This window comes from Chanodichthys erythropterus, chromosome 13 (genome assembly GCF_024489055.1).
Source record: "Chanodichthys erythropterus isolate Z2021 chromosome 13, ASM2448905v1, whole genome shotgun sequence".
NCBI lineage: Eukaryota > Metazoa > Chordata > Actinopteri > Cypriniformes > Xenocyprididae > Chanodichthys > Chanodichthys erythropterus.
The window spans coordinates 25,031,509-25,051,823 of NC_090233.1; the positions used below are offsets into that span (position 1 = coordinate 25,031,509).

The following is a 20,315-nucleotide window of genomic DNA, read 5'->3' on the forward strand; positions in this document are numbered from 1 at the left end:
ACTGAATGACTTAAAGTCTTAAATCCCTATAGAGCTTAATCCCCACCTGCCTAAAACACAGTTCAGGTGGATGAACTTGTTGGATGATTCAATTTCATCATCAAATTCAGCACTGCCTGCGCCTAAACAGCACATATCAAAACACAACAAACTGTTGCTGGTTGCTTTATATGTCAGTCAGACAGTATCTTCTCGTATAAGTGGACAGTGGACCTGACTGTTAGCTTGAAGTCAAAAGTCTGGTGCTGCAACTAACAGGGGCTTGAGTTTCATTAAATGAGAACTCTGGCTAGGGAACCGACTTAATGTGACTTTATTCTTTTTTTTTTTTTTTTTTTAAAGAAGGATGTAAGTAAATAAGGAAGGAAGAAAGGAAGGAAGGAAGGAAATAAATAAATAAATAAATAAATAAATATGTTGGCACTGATAGCTTTGTGGGGAACACACTGACATATAGCAAACTGAGTTTGAGTTCTGGCTTGAAGAACTTTCACGATAACATACCCCCCCCTCTCTCTCCCACTAATTAATTACAGTCACACTTCAGAATAGGGTCCAATTCTCACTATTAACTATGACTTTTGCCTCAATAAACTCCTAATTACAGCTTATTAATGGTTAGTAAGGTAGTTAAAGTTTAGGAATTGGGCAGGATTAAGGGATGTAGAATAAGGTCATGCAGAATAAATCATTAATGTGTGCTTTATAAGTACTAATAAACAGCCAATATCCTAGTAATATGCATGCTAATAAGCAGCTAGTTAATGGTGAGAATTGGACCCTAAACTAAAGTGTTACTTTAATTAATTATCATGAAAATTATGTAAATTAATCATACAATGCAGCAAGTAACAGGGGCTTCAGTTTCATTAAATGGGAATTCCGGCTACAGAAGGGAAAAGTGGTGCATATCCAGGACTAGAATGTCATTCAAAGCTGAAATCTAAATGACACAGCATTGTTCTCCAATGAACAAAGCATTTTCAGGACCTTTTGTCAGATAAATCTGTTTAAGTGTTCTTTTAAAATAAAGGAGATATGGGTATTTATTTTGATATTTAAATAATTTCCACTATGCATGATTAAAAGGGACTACATTTATGAAATTAAATTATTATTTTTTTTTCCCAGTATATCGCAGCTTTCACACAGGACGCGGAATGCGCTGCGCTCGCCGCTGGGTTCAGAAACAAAACGATTTTGCCAGAGCAAAGTAGGTGGAGTTTTCAAACCTTTTAGCAGGAGTTCTAATCTATACGTCTAGTCATTTGATTGTTGTTCCACCTTTCAGTCAGCAGCAAAATATGTATATGTCCCATGCTAAGAAGTGAGTGTTAGCACTAGCCCTGCTAGTAAGAAGAAGAAAGAGAGCAGCAAGGAAGAAGAGGCTGTGGGTGCATGAAACTCTAAGGTCCAGAGAACAGTTTAGAGAATTCAGGCTTGCGAAGGAGCTCCGTTTTTTTATTGGCTGTGTGGGTAATCGTCACGGAGCGCAGCGGCAAAAGTTGAACTATTTTGAACTTTGACTGCGATGTGCGCTCAAGCTGCACTCCGCTGCGCGTGTGCTTTGGTCGACGCAGCAGCAAACTGTCCTTGCACGGCACAAGCCATTGAAATAAATAAGCGTCCTGTGTGAAAGGGCCATATCACTGCAATTTCCAAAATTTTATATCTACAAATGAAAGAAAATCAGGGGACAGTATATTTGTTATGTATTTAGGAATGAACACATTTTACCTAAGGACAGCGCTAGAAAACATTGAGATAAGGTTGTGTGAATGGTGTTTTCTCACCTCAGCTATGGGTACGATACCCTGTAGGTCTCTCTGGCTGATGTAGATAGTGGAGATGACTTCTGCAGATGCTCCGGTGGAGGGATAGTCTATCTGCCAGCGGATGGACTGCGATGACCGCAGGTTGATGAAATTGTCAATCTCAAAGTCCACCCACATGATCTCATAGAAGGAACCGTCAAGTCTGTTGAGAAAATAAACATGTTGGATGAGGAAGAGAGACACACTCTAAGATCAAGCAAGATCAAAGGCTTTAGTACTACCACTACTGCCCAAAGACAGATTTTATCCTGTGCTTTGATGCCTATTCACACATCCTCCAGGACAACAGGGGGCAGTATTGCAATTGGTCTCCTACAAAACCTAGTATAAAAAACTGATGATGTGATGACGTTAAAAAGCCCTTATAGTAAAGAGGCCTTAAAAGATATAGGCTGCATCCGACTTCTATATAATAGGTGAACAGTATGTGAAGTATGTGTAGTAAATATGTATGTGAACAAAAGAGTAAAACGATAGTATGTGAAGTATACAGTATGTGAAGAGAGTAGTATTTCCAAATTCACAGTACTCATAAAAGCGTAGGCAAAAAGAACCTGAAAGATTTACTACTCCTGCGGAGATACTGAAGTGCACATCTTATGGACACTTTACTATACCATGAGGCCATGGGAGAGGGGTTGTGAATTGCAGTAAAGCAGCACAACTGAAACTGGTAGATCATACGATAATAATGACAACATGGCAGGGATGTAACGGTAATATCAATATCATGGTAATGCGATAGCAAAATTGTCTCAATATCATTGTGGTCACATGACTGTATGAAACGATATGTCTTCCAGGCAAAAAGTGTAGTCCAGTGGAGCAGAACGGAGGGAAGTGGGAACTAGGGTTGGGAACCAAGAACCGTTCTTATCTAGAACTAAGTGCAAGAAGCGTATCCTATAGAGACATCTCACCTCATGAATATTATAACAATGAATGCAAAACAGAATAAATCAAATGCTTCAAATAGGCTAACTAATATATTGACTGCATTGTTACACCACTAGGTGGCAAAAATTACTGTTAACTATCACTGAATCATTCTTTCAGAAACTAGTGAAGTCTTTATGAATCCAAATTGAGTTGAATTAGTGTAATACTTTACAATAATGTTCATTTGTTAACATTTAAACAATGTATTAACTAACATGAACTAACCATGAGCAATATATTTGTTACTGTATTTGTTAATATTTGTTAATTTTAATAAAAATACAGCTGTTCATATTGTTCATGTTAGTTTACAGTTTACAGTGCATTAAGTAGTATTAACAAATACAACTCTTGATTTTAAGGATGTATTAGTAAGCGTTGAAATTAACGTTAAATATTAATGAATGCTGTATAAATGCAGTTCATTATTAGTTAATGTAGTTAACAAATGTTAACTAACGAACCTTATTGTAAAGTGTTAAACTAATTTTACAAATCTAATAAACACAAAAAGGAATGAGTTGAGTATTGTGAATTTTTTTCCCTTGCTACTTTTTTTATTGGTGGTTTAATATTTTTTTCCTTATTAGGAAAACTGAAAACACTACACTGGAAGATCCTGTTTCAAACTGACAAAGTCTTCATTCATCCTTTTTTCTTTTTTTTAAATATCACAACAAATATCTTATCGTGGACTCTATATTGAGATATTATCATATCGTGAGATTTTGATATTGTTACATCCCTACAACATGGTGAATGTAAAATATCTGGATTACATTAATAAAACACACATTCATACTATACAGATCATACTTTAAAATGTTTAATTAATTACTTAATCAAAATAAGCATGGTCGCCTGCAGGATTTAATCTGATGGTACACACAGAGGGGGATTTTTTTTTTTGAGCATTCGAGGAAAGACATCAATAAAACAGCTTGAGAACAATGTTCAATGACACTAAAATTGTCAAAGACATCCATTTGCTGCATATGAAAACAAGTGAAAAACAGCGTTGTTTGTTCTCCCGATACTGTCTTTTTGTTTTACTGACTGAGAAATCGCTTCAGATGATTCAGTGGGACAGCGGTCCAAATGAATGCGAAATGATTAAAGGTGCCCAAGAAAGTTCTTTCACAAGATGTAATATAAGTCTAAGGTGTCTCCTGAATGTGTCTGTGAAGTTTCAGCTCAAAATACCCCATAGATTTTTTTTTTATTTTTTTTTTTAACTGCCTATTTTGGGGCATCATTAACTATACACTGATTTACACTCGGCGCCGCCCCTTTAAGACGCATCCTTCCTGAATCTTTACAATATGTCCGTCATGCATGCTGCATGCATGCTTCGAATTATGTGAGTAAAGTATTTATTTGGATGTTAAAAGTTTTATTCTGAGTGAATTTGAGGCTGTCCTCCGTGGCTAACGGCTATTGCTACACTGTGGGAGAGATTTATAAATAATGAAGTTGTGTTTATGAATTATACAGACTGCAAGTGTTTAAAAAATGAAAATAGTAACGGCTCTTGTCTCCGTGAATACAGTAAGAAACGATGGTAACTTTAACATTACATTAGCAACATGCTAACGAAACTTTTAGAAAGACAATTTACAAATATCACTAAAAATATCATGCTATCATGGATCATGTCAGTTATTATCGCTCCATCTGCCATTTTTCGCTGTTGTTCTTGCTTACCTAGTCTGATGATTCAGCTGTGTGCAGCTCCAGACGTTAACAGGCTGCCCTTGTCTAATGCCTTTTATAATGTTGGGAACATGAGCTGGCATTATGCAAATATTGGGGCGTACACCCCGACTGTTACGTAACAGTCGGTGTTATGTTGTGATTCGCCTGTTCTTCGGAGGTCGTTTAAACAAATGAGATTTAAATAAAAAGGAGGAAACAATGGGGTTTGAGACTCACTGTATGTCTTTTCCATGTACTGAACTCTTGTTATTCAACTATGCCAAGATAAATTCAATTTTTGAATCTAGGGCACCTTTAAGACCAGATTAAGATGCATTTGACCAATTTGCCGAAAACAAAGAAACAACTCAATAGAACGATTAATTCACGAATGACTGGAATCACTGGTTCAGTCAACAGAAATACGGCCCATACGGGACATAATAACTGCCGAAATATTAATGGAAAAAGTTTCTCAGGTCAGGAGCCCTCATGGTACTCACAATGCATACAGCTGCAGGCGCCAATGAGGAAGATAAGTATATACTCAAATAGTTAGAGATTTCAAATGCAGCCATGCTCTTTTTCACAGGTGTGCAATCATGTGACTTAAAGTAAAATAAATAAATAAAGCATATATATATATATATATATATATATATATATATATATATATATATATATATATCCTCATTATGTATAGATTCTAAATTACTGTGTAAGTTTCACTGGAGCACCTTCTGGAGCGTTTAATACACATAAAATATCTCGAAAGATATTAGCAATCTGAAGGGTTTCCTCTCTGTAATCACATCCACAGATCGAACTTGAGTGCTTGATCTGCACAGGAAATTAGAGCAATAGAAGCCCATTAAATAAGGTTTATTGTGGCAAGCAATAGTAACAGCTGTTAGACAATGCATCTTAATACAATTAATGAATAACTTGGTGTCTGTGCATTAGTGTGAGTGTTAGAAACGGAGAACAAAGGATAAAAAGCATTGTAGGCATTGCAGAATCGTGAAACCACAGTTTCAGTCTCATATGACACACACAGACTGTTAAGGGCATGCATTCACAAAACCTGTACACCATAACACATGGAATAGGAGATTTCAGCCAGCTCTTATCATTTTTTATTTTTTATTTATTTTTTATTTTTTTGTGCAGTATGCATTAGACTATCATTCTAAGAGGAGATAGTTTTATCTCACAAGATAGTTTTATTCATGGCACTTAGTAGCAATAAACAGGATATTTACAACAGCTGTATATGGCTGTTTTATGCGAAATAATCTGAAACTGAAATTCTGATCAAAGACTATTAGTTTAATGTGCTATTATAATGCTCTTATTAATTACATGTTTACACACCCCTAAAAAGCACAAAAACAAAATGACCAGTGATTAGTCACTTTAAATGACAATCAGTGTTTTCCCATCTAAGTGGGCAGTTTTTGGCTGAATACATTACAAAATGGATCAAACTTTGTGTCTAGAGTGAAAAGTCTTGCTCTGTGATGCACACAAGCTTCAAGCCTGCAAAATCCATTTCCTTGAATGACAGGAAACTGTTCCTGATTGCTTTTTCTTCTCTTTCTTGTGAATGAACGCACTTGGTTAGATCACCACCTCTCTAAATGCTCCAAGTTGACCTTTGACCTCAGATCAACAGGGGCCAAATAACCACCTCCCCCCTCCATCCTTGTTATGACACCCCCAAAATGAGTTCAATTACACTCGCCCAATTGGCTGCTTGATGGATGTGCTGCTGTCTGACCCCTTCCTCCTTCAAAAAGAATGTTCTAGAAGCAGTAAATGAATCAATAAACCAACAGACAATGCTTTATTGCAGAGATGGCATACGTCTACGGGGAGCGGGGAGAGAGGGAGGGGGCGGCCAGTCAGAAAACGAGAGATAAATAATGTTATGGAGAATGAGAGCAAGGAAAAAAGAATCAGTCACAGTCCCTCTCTGTCTCTTCTGGAAGCGCAATGTCATTTCTCTGAATAGCACGAGCATTTTGTCATTATTCACTCAAAGTTTGAGTCAGACAGCGATCTTGCCCAAACACTCGGCTATGCCGAACAATGAGCCGCAGACAAGCAAACCACATGCACACATGGTCTCGCACAATTATACGCAAACACAAATGCGCTGAACAGGACTTTCACAGGCGTTAAGAGGATTAGTTATGTAGAAGCAGATGAGAAGTAGAGAGGACAGCAAAGTTACTCTGTATGCAAGGAAAGTTGTTAAGTACTATAAACGGCTGTATGATAAGCAGGGCAAAGGAGAGATGCATTATGGGAATTCTGTGTTCACTCAAAAATGTAAAGTCTGACTCAACCTCATGTTCTAAACTGTATGATTTTCCTTCTGCGGAACACAAAAATGCAAAAGGAGATTTGAGTATTGAATGTTTTGTAGCTCTCAGATCTCATTTGTGTCATAATCAAGAACCAATCGTTGACAACAAACCTTCAGATGCCAATTTTAAAAGTGCAAATGAGAATTGTTTTACCAATCGATTCACTGAAAAGTTCTTACGATTCATTAATTTGATTCACTACATCTTGAATTAATTTTCACAAATGCCTTAAAGAGAGTGGATGTCAAAATTTTCAGAGGATAACAACTTAAGTTTGGTCTGTTTCTCACACAAAGCTATTGTACAGCTTCAGACAAATTCAGATGGCAGTTTAGTGCATTAGTGAGTCATATGAACCACTTTAATGATACTTGAATGGTACCTTTCCCTCCTTTTGGGGGCTTGAAAAATTTTATTGTAATGCCATGGGTAGAAAACGGAAAATGATACCTTCAAACATTTCTCCTTTTTCTTTCTGCAGATGAAAGAAAGTCATACAAGTTTGGAGCATTGTTAATTTTGACAGCAAAATTTGATTTAATTTTAGTCATAGTCTTTTGACTAAAATGCCATTTAAATTTAGTCATATTTCAGTCTACTGAATTGTTTTAATCTAGTTTTAGTCGACTAAAACAATTCAGTAGACTATTAAATCTAAATGGCATCTTAATCTGCAGTAGATTTGGTCGACTGAAATCGAATGCATTTAGTTAAATTGTAATGCATCAATTAAGATTTTCTCTCAAATTTCCAAACACATTATATACTACTGGAGAAAACATCTATTAACCTGTTTATAAGAATATTAAAGTTTGAACATGCAATACAGACACATTTAACAGCTGTGACATATAGCATGTCTTTATTTATCTTAAAATTCAATAAAACCACTTCTCCTAAAGAAGAACATGGTCTTCTTTTCAATTAATGATATACGCTTTCTTTATAACAACTTGCATACAGTACATCATTCTTCATTCTTTCAAGCAGACAAATTTATCTGTATGAATGAAATATAATTAATCCTTATTAAAGCTATTAAAGAGTAGTGAATGCCGTTCTCTTTGTTTTTTGTTGTTTGATTAATATTAAGGGCACAGACGGAATTAGGTTTATTAGGCTGCTGTCACTTTAAGTCAGAATACTGGGATCCAATACACCGATACACATCCGATATTCTCTCAACTGTTTACATGTTCTCTTTTTATGTTGACTGTCTACACAAATACTCACCAAAACTGACATTTTGACATAATGTTGTGTGTATTTGTCCATTCAGACGCGAAATAGAGCTCAATTCAGTACCCGTACGCTGTCTGAGAGGAGGCTTTCTGTGTGCGCGGCCGCACGGTTCGGGTGTGTGTGCACAGAAAACTGGTTTGGAGTGACATGTGTCACAGAACCCTTGTTTCCCTGGACTCCATTTCCCAGAATCCTCCTGTTCTCCACACCTGCACTCACTTCCCTCGTCAGCTCCTCATCGTCACTCATCACCTGCACCTGGACTCTATTGTCAGCACTCCCCATATATTGCACTCACTCCCTTCACTCCTCGTCCGTTCTCTGTTTTGTTAAGGTGTCTGTCTGTTGTTCATTGCCATTGTTTGAAGTAAAGTCTCTATTATCGTGGAAATCCGTATCTGCCTCATCTCTCTACCAGCCACCCGTAACAGAAGAACGGACCTAAACCGACCGGATTTTCCACGAAAAAAAAAAAATGGAGACTTTCCCCAGCTCCCTGGATCCAGCTCCTCCATCGCCTCTCACCCTAACAGCCAGCGAACGCATTATCGGGCTCCTGCAGGTAGGACGTTCGCTGGAGAGGTATGTGGAGGAGTTCGTTGAGCTTGCTTACTTGTCTAACTGGCCCGACGCTCAGTTGATCTCCCTGTTTTTGGATGGATTGGATGACGACACTATCCGTTTTGATGAACCTGTTTTTTGTTTCTCCTTAAGCGAAACTATCAATTTAATTTTGTGGTTGAATGGCTCCAAATTCTTAGTGAAAGAGGTTCAGGATCAGTGTTGTCGTCCGGTCCATCCAGAAACACGGTTGGCCGGGCCAGTTAGTCAACCTCTGGCTTCCTCCGCAAACCGCTCCAGCGAACTCCCTGCCTGCCCCAGGCTGGACCCATATTCCGCTACTGGGCCCAGTAAGCGGAGGAGGAGGAAGAAAGCGGCCCCAATGTCTCCAGAGCCCGCTCCAGTATCTCCAGAGCCCGCTCCAGTATCTCCAGAGCCCGCTCCAGTATCTCCAGAGCCCGCTCCAGTATCTCCAGAGCTCGCTCCAGTATCTCCAGAGCCCGCTCCAGTGTCTCCAGAGCCCGCTCCAGTATCTCCAGAGCCCGCTCCAGTATCTCCAGAGCCCGCTCCAGTATCTCCAGAGCCCGCTCCAGTATCTCCAGAGCCCGCTCCAGTATCTCCAGAGCCAGCTCCAGTATCTCCAGAGCCAGCTCCAGTCCCCACAGAGCCAGCTCCAGTGCCTGTGGGGATTTTAATTGTATTTGAGGGGATGAAATGGCCCTCAACCCCAGTCTCCTCCGAGCCAAGTTCTCCAGTCTCCTCCGAGCCAAGTTCTCCAGTCTCCTCCGAGCCAAGTTCTCCAGTCTCCGCCGCCGAGCAAAGTTCTCCAGTCTCCGCCGCCGAGCAAAGTTCTCCAGTCTCCGCCGCCGAGCAAAGTTCTCCAGTCTCCGCCGCCGAGCCAAGTTCTCCAGTCTCCGCCGCCGAGCAAAGTTCTCCAGTCTCCGCCGCCGAGCAAAGTTCTCCAGTCTCCGCCGCCGAGCAAAGTTCTCCAGTCTCCGCCGCCGAGCAAAGTTCTCCAGTCTCCGCCGCCGAGCAAAGTTCTCCAGTCTCCGCCGCCGAGCAAAGTGCTCCAGCCGCCGCCGCCGAGCCAGCCGCTCCAGCCGCCGCCGCCGAGCCAGCCGCTCCAGCCGCCGCCGCCGCTCCAGCCGCTCCAGCCGCCGCCGCCGAGCCAGCCGCTCCAGCCGCCGCCGCCGAGCCAGCCGCCGCCGCCGAGCCAGCCGCTCCAGCCGCCGCCGCCGAACCTACTGCTCCTATGAACTGTGTTTTTGAACCCTCCAGCCCAAAGACTGTTTTCCCTCCCTGCCTCCCTCTCCCGCCTCCTCCAAGTCATGTCTATACTGCACCTCCACCTCAAGCCCCCTCGCCCAGATCTCCACCTCGGACCTCTGGGCGATTACCTTCACCCCGGCTCCAACCTCCCTCTGCTCCACCGTTGCCCATCAGTCCTCCAGCTTCACCAGTCTCCATCCTGCCTCCACTCACACCTTGGTCATTCATCAGCCTGCCCTCCCCTCTGGACTTCACTCCTCCGTCTCCGCTCCGTCACTCCGTCCCTCGGATTCAGTTGGCCTCCTCACTCCCCCCGGTGTTCGTTTTGTTGGCTGTCCTTCTGCTTTCACTGCGGCCTTCTGGAGCCCCGGCTGCGCTTCGGTCGGCGGAGCCTTCGGTTCCGCCATCACCCGCCAGTCCTTCAGCGACGCCTGGGCTCAACGCCTCGAAGGCTTCGGCTCCTGACCCGCCATGGCTGCCCGCTGCACCTGACCCGCCATGGCTGCCCGCTGCACCTGACCCGCCATGTATGCCTGCTGCATGTCTGCCCGCTGCACCTGACCCGCCATGGCTGCCCGCTGCACCTGACCCGCCATGGCTGCCCGCTGCACCTGACCCGCCATGGCTGCCTTCAGCCCCTGACCCGCCATGGCTGCCTTCAGCCCCTGACCCGCCATGGCTGCCTTCAGCCCCTGACCCGCCATGGATGCCTTCAGCCCCTGACCCGCCATGGATGCCTTCAGCCCCTGACCCGCCATGGCTGCCTTCAGCCCCTGACCTGCCATGGCTTTTGAACCTGCCCTGGAGACCTCCACTCCAGTTTGCTCCTCCCCCTGCACCAGCTTGAGGTCTCCAGGGCGCCCGCCCCCCTCCCGGTTGTTACATCTACGGCGCGAGGACGCGCCTACCGGGAGGGGGGGGTAATGTCACAGAACCCTTGTTTCCCTGGACTCCATTTCCCAGAATCCTCCTGTTCTCCACACCTGCACTCACTTCCCTCGTCAGCTCCTCATCGTCACTCATCACCTGCACCTGGACTCTATTGTCAGCACTCCCCATATATTGCACTCACTCCCTTCACTCCTCGTCCGTTCTCTGTTTTGTTAAGGTGTCTGTCTGTTGTTCATTGCCATTGTTTGAAGTAAAGTCTCTATTATCGTGGAAATCTGCCTCATCTCTCTACCAGCCACCCGTAACAACATGAAGGTAAATTTGTATTAAATTTTACAAATTTAGGTTCAATTTTGTGTGAACTGCTCCTTTAAGAGAAGACTATAGTTAAATATATTACTATAAAGAACTGCTTGAAGAGTAAACAGTGAAAACAGCTCCTCCGAAACCAATGACCTATAACATAACCCCTTGTATATGTAATTAGCATTGCATTTTTGTGTTTTTAAGTGCATGTGATCACGTGTGTATTCTAACCCCCTCAGAAACCCTAATGCAATTGAGCAATTATCTTTACTTAAAGGAAATTTGGAGGCATACGAGGAGAAAGTACAGGCACCAGTGAATTGGAGTCAAAACACAAACTTTCATTCAGGATTTTTCAGTCTCCCTCTCAGCCATAATTAATTTAAGCAAAGGAAAGAAGAGAGAAGAGAGGAGTCCCATTGTCCCCAGCTGTATTAATTAGCCATCATCGATCGGTTCAGAGTCTGTGGCCGCCACAGATGCCGAAAAGGCAGGAGTGTTTATCTTACCGTGGGTCAGAAACCGAGAGCAGCTGAGAGGAAGACACACAACCATACATCACTTGTCTGTTGTTTAACCTTTGTTGAGAAAGTCGTGTTTTAGAGTGCTGGACGGAGCAAGAGGGGATGGAGAAGTGCAGTCAGACAGATTTAAAGAACCGTTTGTCACCCGTGACGGGTTCACTCAGGTAAACGTGTACTTCAGGACATCACTTAAGAGAGTTCCTCCGCAGGTGTCCAGAAAGAGCACGCCAAGGGCTTTCAGTTGTCAAGATGACTCTAATTAATCTGTCACTGGATTAAAGTATTCTGGAGTTTGGACACATTTGTAAAGCGGTTCAGATTTATATGACATTCTGCTTGAAGAGATTAAAGTTGCGATGTAACGCAAGTAGCAACAGATCTTTTCTTCTGTACTGTGATGTAAATCTGAGTAAAATGGATTATCAAATAAGCAAAAAGACTTGATTCTGTCCATGGTTTTTTGATTGGATGAAGGCAGATTGTAATGTGAGCTAGCAGTCAATTGTAAAAACACTCAGTTCAATTAAAACAAACTCTGGTGCAACTGTTCTGTTAGTGCGGTTCATTTAAATAAGCGTGAACGCTGCCATCCAAACCCTGGTGCACACCAAACAAGTGGACCGAAACCCTTGAAAAGATGGGTCTCTGTCCACTTTCAAACAAACTCTGGTATGGTTCAACTGAAATATGAATGCAACATGGACCAAAGACATGTAATCAACCAAATACAGGACATGATGTCACAAGATGTGACCCTAAAAAGGACAGAATTCTCAAGCATTCTGTTTTTTAATACCTTTTTAATACCGTTTAATACCTGATTTTTTTTTCTCATTGTATTGTGATGTTGCCCATCACAGTTCAGTACAGGTATCAGAACCGCTTCTCCTCGCAGCAGATCTTTGTTTGTGTGTCTGACAGAGGGATTCCTGACACTGTTTGACTCCTTTACACATTTTATAAGCTCTTCACGAGTTGTCAGCTCCATCACAGTATGTATGCACATATAGCGAGCGCATCTAGCCCAGCACATGCTGGTGAGAACGCTAACCAGGACTAAATGTATAATTTTCTTTTTTTGGTTCAGACCAAAAGAACCAAGAGACCTGAACTACAAGTGTGAACACTCCCTAAATGATTGGAAATGTCTGACATGCATCACGAGAGAGAAGCCTCATTTGACTGGAAAGTCAAGTTATGATATTTTAATAAAAAATTACTAGATCAAAAAAAGTAAAAAATGCAACACATAGATGAATCTTTCACAATAAGATAAAATGCATTTACAAAATAGGTATTGTCAATTTTCACTTCATGCTGACTTTAAATTGTGATAGATTTGAATGATTTTATTTAGAAAATACATGCTAAAAATGAGTGATGTCTCAGTGCAAAAGTAGCTCAATGATACTAGAGAAATTTGGTTGGTTGAGCAGGTGTTGTTATGCAGTTGCTGCGGTGATATGAGTGGTTTTAAGTACATTGCTAAGTGTTTATTTAATACACATAGAAAATGGAAATCAAAATTGGATTCTTGGATTCAAAATCAAATTTAAATCTGATAAAATAGGATTATGAATAATCTTAAAGAAACACAGAGAGATAAAAAATAAAGAATAAGAAATATTTATCGTGCTGCTGCCATTCAAGCAACAGGGGCACAAACCGAATACTAAAAAACGTTTTTGTTCATTTTTCAGGTCATCATTTCAATAAAAATGTTTGTAGTAAATAAGGGGAAAAAATGCAAAACAGAAGCATTACTGATCTCATATATAAGTGCAAGAATGTATGCCTATTTGGTCTTGTTCCCATGCAGCAATGAGACGCGTCGTTTAGACCCATCTTTGTCTTGGCTCAGACTCAAGTTCAGCCCAGCACAGAGGAACAATCACTTCATGGAAGTTTGGTGAGCTAAATTTAGTGCTAGACACTGACCTAATTGCTATTTTACCATGCACAAGCAAGGCAGGTTAGAGAGTCAGCATTCAAAAAGAGAGTGTGTGTGAGAGAGAGAGAGAGAGATTGGAAGAAGAACAATGTCATATCCTCGTTACTGACCGCTGGCTACCAGCCAGAACTAAAGCTGTCATGGGACAAAGAACGAGAGGGTAAAAAACAGTGAGCATGAAAGAGAGAGGGAGAAAGAAAGAGAGAAAGAGAGGGAGGCAGCAGAATGTGTCAGGAGATTCGCGGTTGCGGTTGCGTTCCAGTATGTAGCAGCCGGTAACCGCAGTGACAGACGGGTGGAGCACAGCGGTCTGACGCTAAACCGTGCGGAGGTCCGTTCGGCTACATTGCCTTATCATACACACCACACAATAGCATACAAGTGTGTGTGTACGCGTGCATGCATGTGTGTGTATGGCCTTGCCAACAGAGCCAAGAGAGTCTTCACACGCTATAGAGTCCAAAAGAGACAGAAATGTCATGCTAGCGATCTTTCTTTTTCCTCTCTCACCTTCATTCTCCCTTTCTCCACCTCTCTGCTCTGTCAAGAACACAATGCCTCTTTCGACGCTGTCATTTCCCCATAGAGAGTGGTACTATGTAGTATTTAGGTCATAGTGAATTTGAATGCAGCCTCGTAAAGCATATTCACTCCACAAAAACCCCACTGACTGCTCAAGAGGGTTCATATGCAGGGCTCGGTCTGTACTGGAAAACACAAGTTGTTTCATAAAATAACTATCAAGCCTATTAAAGCGCTCAGCGTAAATGAGTACACACCCTTTGAAAAGTAACATTTTAAACAACATCTCAATGAACACAAAAACTATTTCCAAAATGTTGACAAGACTAAGTTTAATATAACACCTGTTTAACTTAAAACATGAAAGTAAGGTTAATAATATAACTTAGAAAACAACATTTTCAGTTTTACTCAAATAAGGGTGATGCAAAAAATGAGTACACCCCACTGAAAGTCTCTGGAGCAGAGCTAAATTTTAGACTACAAATGTCTAATTTAACAGGAATTCAACCACAGGTGAGTCTAATTATTCATTACACAGGTGTCCAGCAGACAGTTGACTATAATTTCATGCTGTCAGCAATGGCACCACATGGAAGAGAAATGTCACAAGACCTGAGAAAGAAAATAATTTCTTTACACCAGAAAGGTGAAGGCTACAAGAAGATCAGCAAAGCTTTACTTATCAGTCAGAATACTGTAGCAAAAGTGGTACAAAAGAAAAAAAAAAAGAAAAAAGATGGAACTTCAACCATCTCACAGAGACGTCCAGGTCATCCATGGAAGTTAACACCTCGAAAAGAGCGTCTTCTGATGAGAAGGGTTGAAGAAAATTGGCATGCAAGTTCACAGCAGTTATCTAAAGAAGTAGAAAGCCAAACTGGGGTGACTATTTCCCATGACACAATATGATGTCCACTGCAGAGGAATGGCATGCATGGCAGTGACTTTATGTGGGGCTGCATGAGTTCTGCTGGTGTCGGGGAGCTGCATTTCACTGATGGCATCATGAATTCACAGATGTACTGCTCTATACTGAAAGAGAAGATGCTACCATCACTCTGTGCCCTTGGTCGTCGTGCACTTTTCCAACATGACAATGATCCTAAACACACATCTAAGGCCACTGTTGGATTTCTGAAGAAGAACAGAGTGAAAGTGATTCAGTGGCTCCTGATCTGAACCCAATCGAACACCTATAGGGAAGAGACAAGTTGAGCATCACTCTCCATCCAGCATCCAGTCTCTAAAAGAGGTCATTCTTGAAGAATGGAAAAATTGCAAAATGTCGCCAACTTGTTCATTCCATGCCTAGAAGACTTGGTGCTGTCATTAAAAATCATGGAGGCCATACAAAGTTCTAGATGTAGTAGTTTTTGTTGTGGGGTGTACTCATTTTTGCATCACCCTAATTTGAGTAAAACTGATAACCAGTGTTTTTTTAAGGGGCACCTATTATGCCCCTTTTTACAAGATGTAATATTGGTCTTGGGTGTCCAAGAATGTATTTGTGAAATTTCAGCACAAAATACTGCACAGTTAATTTATTATAACCATTTGAAATTGCCATTTTTGGGGACTGTTTTAAAAAGAGCTGTTTTGGTGTGTACCACCTTAAATATAAATGAGCTGCATATCCCCGCCCTGCCTTTGGATGAGGGTGTAACTTGCATACCTATGGCAATAAAAAATGGCTGAGAATGACAGACCCGCTGTTTTGTATGGCATTCAGCCATACATGTTTGAACCGGAATCAGACCCAGATGATGAAGAGACTCCGGCAGAAGAAACACAACTGAGAATGGAGCAGGACGTCTCTGAATGGTTATTTGATACATTTATGTACTTATAGAGTTTTAATCGCATCCCCTTTGCAATTATGGATGTGCAACATACACACACACACACACACTGTGATAACGTTCGTCCAATTTTTTGAAACTACAAACACAAATACTGTGATAACGTTTGCTAAGTACGTTAGATACACACTATACAAACAAAGCTTGAGTCTTAGATCTTTTTAATGATGTATAGTTTGTCAACTGCACATCAACATTTAGGCTCTATAATATAACAAATATAGTAGCCTATATGAAATGCCCTAGAGGTAGGCTTTGCATCACAGAAATACATTATATTTTAAAGTATATTAAAATAGAAAACCATTATTTGGTTAGAGACTTGAGACTTCTTTTAAAAACATTATAATGGTATAGTGTTCAATCTTTTGACTGGTAGTGTAATTTAACATAGGCCTATACAAAATTTTCTTCATATCATGTGCAATAATACGTGCATGCATGAGATCACAAAAATCATGTTTTTTTTTTTTTTTTTTTGTCCTGAGTGGACTTTAATCCTGTTATCAGCATGATCACAGAGGGTTTTTTTCACAGCATACCTGACTGAACGGCCTCATTAATATGCAAGTCATTTCAGGTCATTATTATTCAATTCTTTTGTCTTCTCAGGTGAGAATCACCCATTATACATGAGGATTCACGCCTCCATGCATACTGTGTTTCTTGACCAAAAGTGTCTTAGAAAATTTAAATCTCTCTATTGTTTTATATGAAGGAGTGGGAAGGATAATTTTTACTTCATTCTGAAGCAAAAACTCTAGTCTACAACCTCCAATACCCAGAAGTCTTATGAACAAAGATTTAATATATATTTTTTGGCCTTATTTCAGTGACTTAAGTTTTTTGTTTTTTCAATAACCACGCATAAACATTATTCCTTCAAAAACACAAACATGTACATACATGTTCCTCACATATTATTGTAGCCTAGTTTGTGCTGAATACAGTGTAATGACACTTTTTTCCATTAATATGTTTATGAACAACTGAAAAAAGCACAAATGTCAGGGCATGTCAAAACTTCTCCAGGCCCCAAAAATCCTCAGACCCCTGGGGGTTAAATTATATACACAGACATTCTACGACGACAACTTTAGACGCATTTGTTATTGAATTGGCTGACATCGACTGAAATGACTATTTGCTCAAAAAACATTAAATACACTTACTTCTTCTGGATGTGACGTTGGATCGCGAACAGTAGGCAACGATCCACACTTGAGGATTAACTTTGAAGCAAGACCTGCTTTGAATTGACCCTCGTTCTCAAAACAATCAGTCAAAAAATGATTCGCGCAAACATAAACGTATTTTGGAATTTTGAGTGGCGCCTTTCCTTCGTAAATGAAATCCATCCACTGCGTTTTCAGTGGCTCTGATGTCGGAAGTAAGTGAAAACTACTATGTTCATTATTACATCCCACAACAGAACACTTATGTTCCGTAGGAGACATTACCGGCTGTCGTTGAAACAATGGAGGATGGTTGACAGATCACCGACGGCGGGGTCTATGCCAAAACCAGATTGTCAGTCAAACCACGTGGGTGGGGCTTAGCACAATTCTACGTCACAGTGAGAGCAATCTTAGAACAGGGCGTTCTGAGACAGTGCTTATGAATTATTGAGATTGTAAAAAAACCACTGGGTGGATTTTTCTCATTCTAGGGTGGTTTTGCTCACACACTGCCAACACACATTTATGGTCAAACACCATGTAAAAGTGAATTTTGCATAATAGGTGCCCTTAAAAAGTTGTCAGCCACCGCCAGCATTTTTTATCCTTTTCACAAAAATGTCATAGCCACCAGAATATTTAGTTTTTATGAATATCTGAACATGCAATAAATCAAAACAAAACAGAGCCTCTGTTTTTAAACAACTACAAAAAAGGTTGTTTTTTTTTATCAACACTTGTGTGAATGTGTGTAAGTTTCATTAAAAAAAAGCAACATTTTGAACCAAAAGCTAAGAAAATGTATCAAAGACTACAACATGCATAAGCAATGCTTTTATCGCTTGTTTCTGTTTTCTTGTTTTTTTTTTGTTTTTTTGTTTTTTTTGATCCGGAGATTCTGTACTCTTTCAGAAGCTGCGTAATAGCACCCCGTCAATATAACACGGAAAATGGATCCATCAATTGTGGGGATGCGATGTCTCATAAATGAAAAATCCCGTCAATGGCAGGGAAAGAGTTAATAAGTCTTTGATTTCTAGTAAATCATGTCATTCACACAAAATAAATTTACTTGAAGGCAAGCAAAAATCTGTAAGATCACAATTTTCAGAAAGTAGATTTTAAACATGACAATTTTTTTCTTGTTTTAAGCATAAAATTACAGTGAAAGCTACTGTAAGCTGTTCAGTAGGCACCGTTAGTGCTGCATTCCTTTATTTTTTCACATCATGTCAATAGTCATTGGCTCACATTCAAGTACTGTCTGTCTGTATCAGCTTTACTGCTGTAGTGGCTGTATTCCATCTCTCTGCTGTTTGTCCATGCTGGCATCTGTCAAGACAAACACTCAATTTGGGTCTAGAAGTAACAGTGGTCTCACAAATTATCCATTGTAACAAATTTTGACAAACTCCAACAAATTCAGGTACTTACTAGAATGGCACAGATGTGTGAACAGCTTATTCAAAGAATTTTATTATATAGATTATGGTGACTAGATATTATTCAGGAGAGAATAGAAAACAATCCAGATTCAACCCTTTGTCACCCACATGGTATACAAGTACCATGGCTCAGTGGTGCCCGCTGGCTGCACTTATCTTATAACACTACTTATTTTGTGTGAGGCAACTGCATGTCATATTTTTTTATGTATGCTACACACCCATAACAAGCTGATTTAGAATAAATTATACAGAGTAAGCGAGCAATGTGACAATACTAGAATGCTCCCATCCCATTATAATCGCTAAAGCTGTCACCGCAAGTTTACACTGTTTCACATGACTATAAGTTCAGGGCGAGCTCACTGACTGTCCACAAACAGACTCCCATTATAACAAACAATGTCTACACTGCACAATAAATCTCTTATTTAAACTGTGTTTACGCTTTGTTTATTTTAATGAGAGTGTTCTAGTTTTGTTGTGTCTCCTTTCCAGTGTTTTCAGTCTGCATTGTAAGCAAGCAGTGCAACATCAACCAAATTCAAAATAATTCAGAATTATGCCAATCTTAAACAATCAAGCACTTTGTGTGCTACCACAATAGGCCTTTGCATTGCATACTGCATTCATACACACAACGGACAAGTCTGTGATTGCAAAAGTCTTTACAAAATGACATTCACAGCAAGGCTGCACAACATATAATTTTTGCATCGATATCGATATCGCTTGATAGTCACATTGCAGGATGTGCGATGGCAAGTATAGGGATCATAGTTGTTCCAGGCCCCACGGTTCGAAACGCATGTGATTCTTGGATTAATTTCAAAGTTTAACCAACATAGAGCGAAACTGTATCTTTTGCAAGTGTTTTAGCTCCTGTCAGTTTAAACATTCAAACGATTTTAAACCATTTGAGCACAAGAGGACACGAAAGAGACCTTAATTTGGAACTTGCACGCTGTTTTCTGTGTGAACACACACAGAGCCAGAACGCTAACACAGAATTCCATTCCTTTTTGTATCTATTTGTGCTTAAATGGACACACAACATTTTGTCAAAATGCCCGTCTCATCCCGCATCATTGTAAACAGTCACTTATGGCTTTACGTGAACGTAAGCAATTGAGAAAGAAAACAGATACGGATATACTGGATCTGTGCATTTGTAGTGATAGCAACCTATAAATACCTGCGGCCATAGACGCTGATTTATATTTCTGCCGGTGGGTGCCCATTTGAGTTTGAGTTTGAGCATGCACATGTATCTGATCCATAGGATCTGATCGAGAGCAGAGCCATTTGTGCTCACGCATCACTTGGATGCACTCTCGACGTTTGCCATTAAAATATCGCCACAGAAACGGCCTTAAATGAACTATAAAAAAGGGTGAAGATTGTGTCTGAAAGCTCCAATCGATTTTTATTGGTTAAAATCAATGGAGAATATCTTGTATTTTTCCGCCGGTGCTCGACCATTTCCGTGGGTGATACAGCCCACAGGATCGGCGACTACACTGTAAAAAATAATCCAGTGGCTTAGTAAATTTCACAAAAATAAAGACCTATATTAACTTAATAAAATCTTTTGAAATCATTTAAGTGATATTTTGAGTGAGTCAGGTTAAAAAAAATAATTAAAAATCCAACAGGTAATTTCTCTAAAATTTACATATATTATTTAACTTTATTTAATGAAAATAAATAAGTATTTAACTAA

The 20,315-nt window shown here is 40.3% G+C and overlaps 1 protein-coding gene across 2 annotated transcripts in view; it reads right to left on the reverse strand.

Annotated features, from left to right (window-relative positions):
• si:dkey-215k6.1 (transmembrane protein 132C) overlaps positions 1 to 20,315 on the reverse strand; it is a 267,107-nt gene that overhangs the window by 52,345 nt on the left and 194,447 nt on the right. For both annotated transcript variants that reach the window (XM_067407602.1, XM_067407603.1), the window contains one exon: positions 1,794 to 1,977. In XM_067407602.1, coding sequence (XP_067263703.1) covers positions 1,794 to 1,977 — 184 coding nt within the window. The remainder of the gene's footprint in view (positions 1 to 1,793; positions 1,978 to 20,315) is intronic.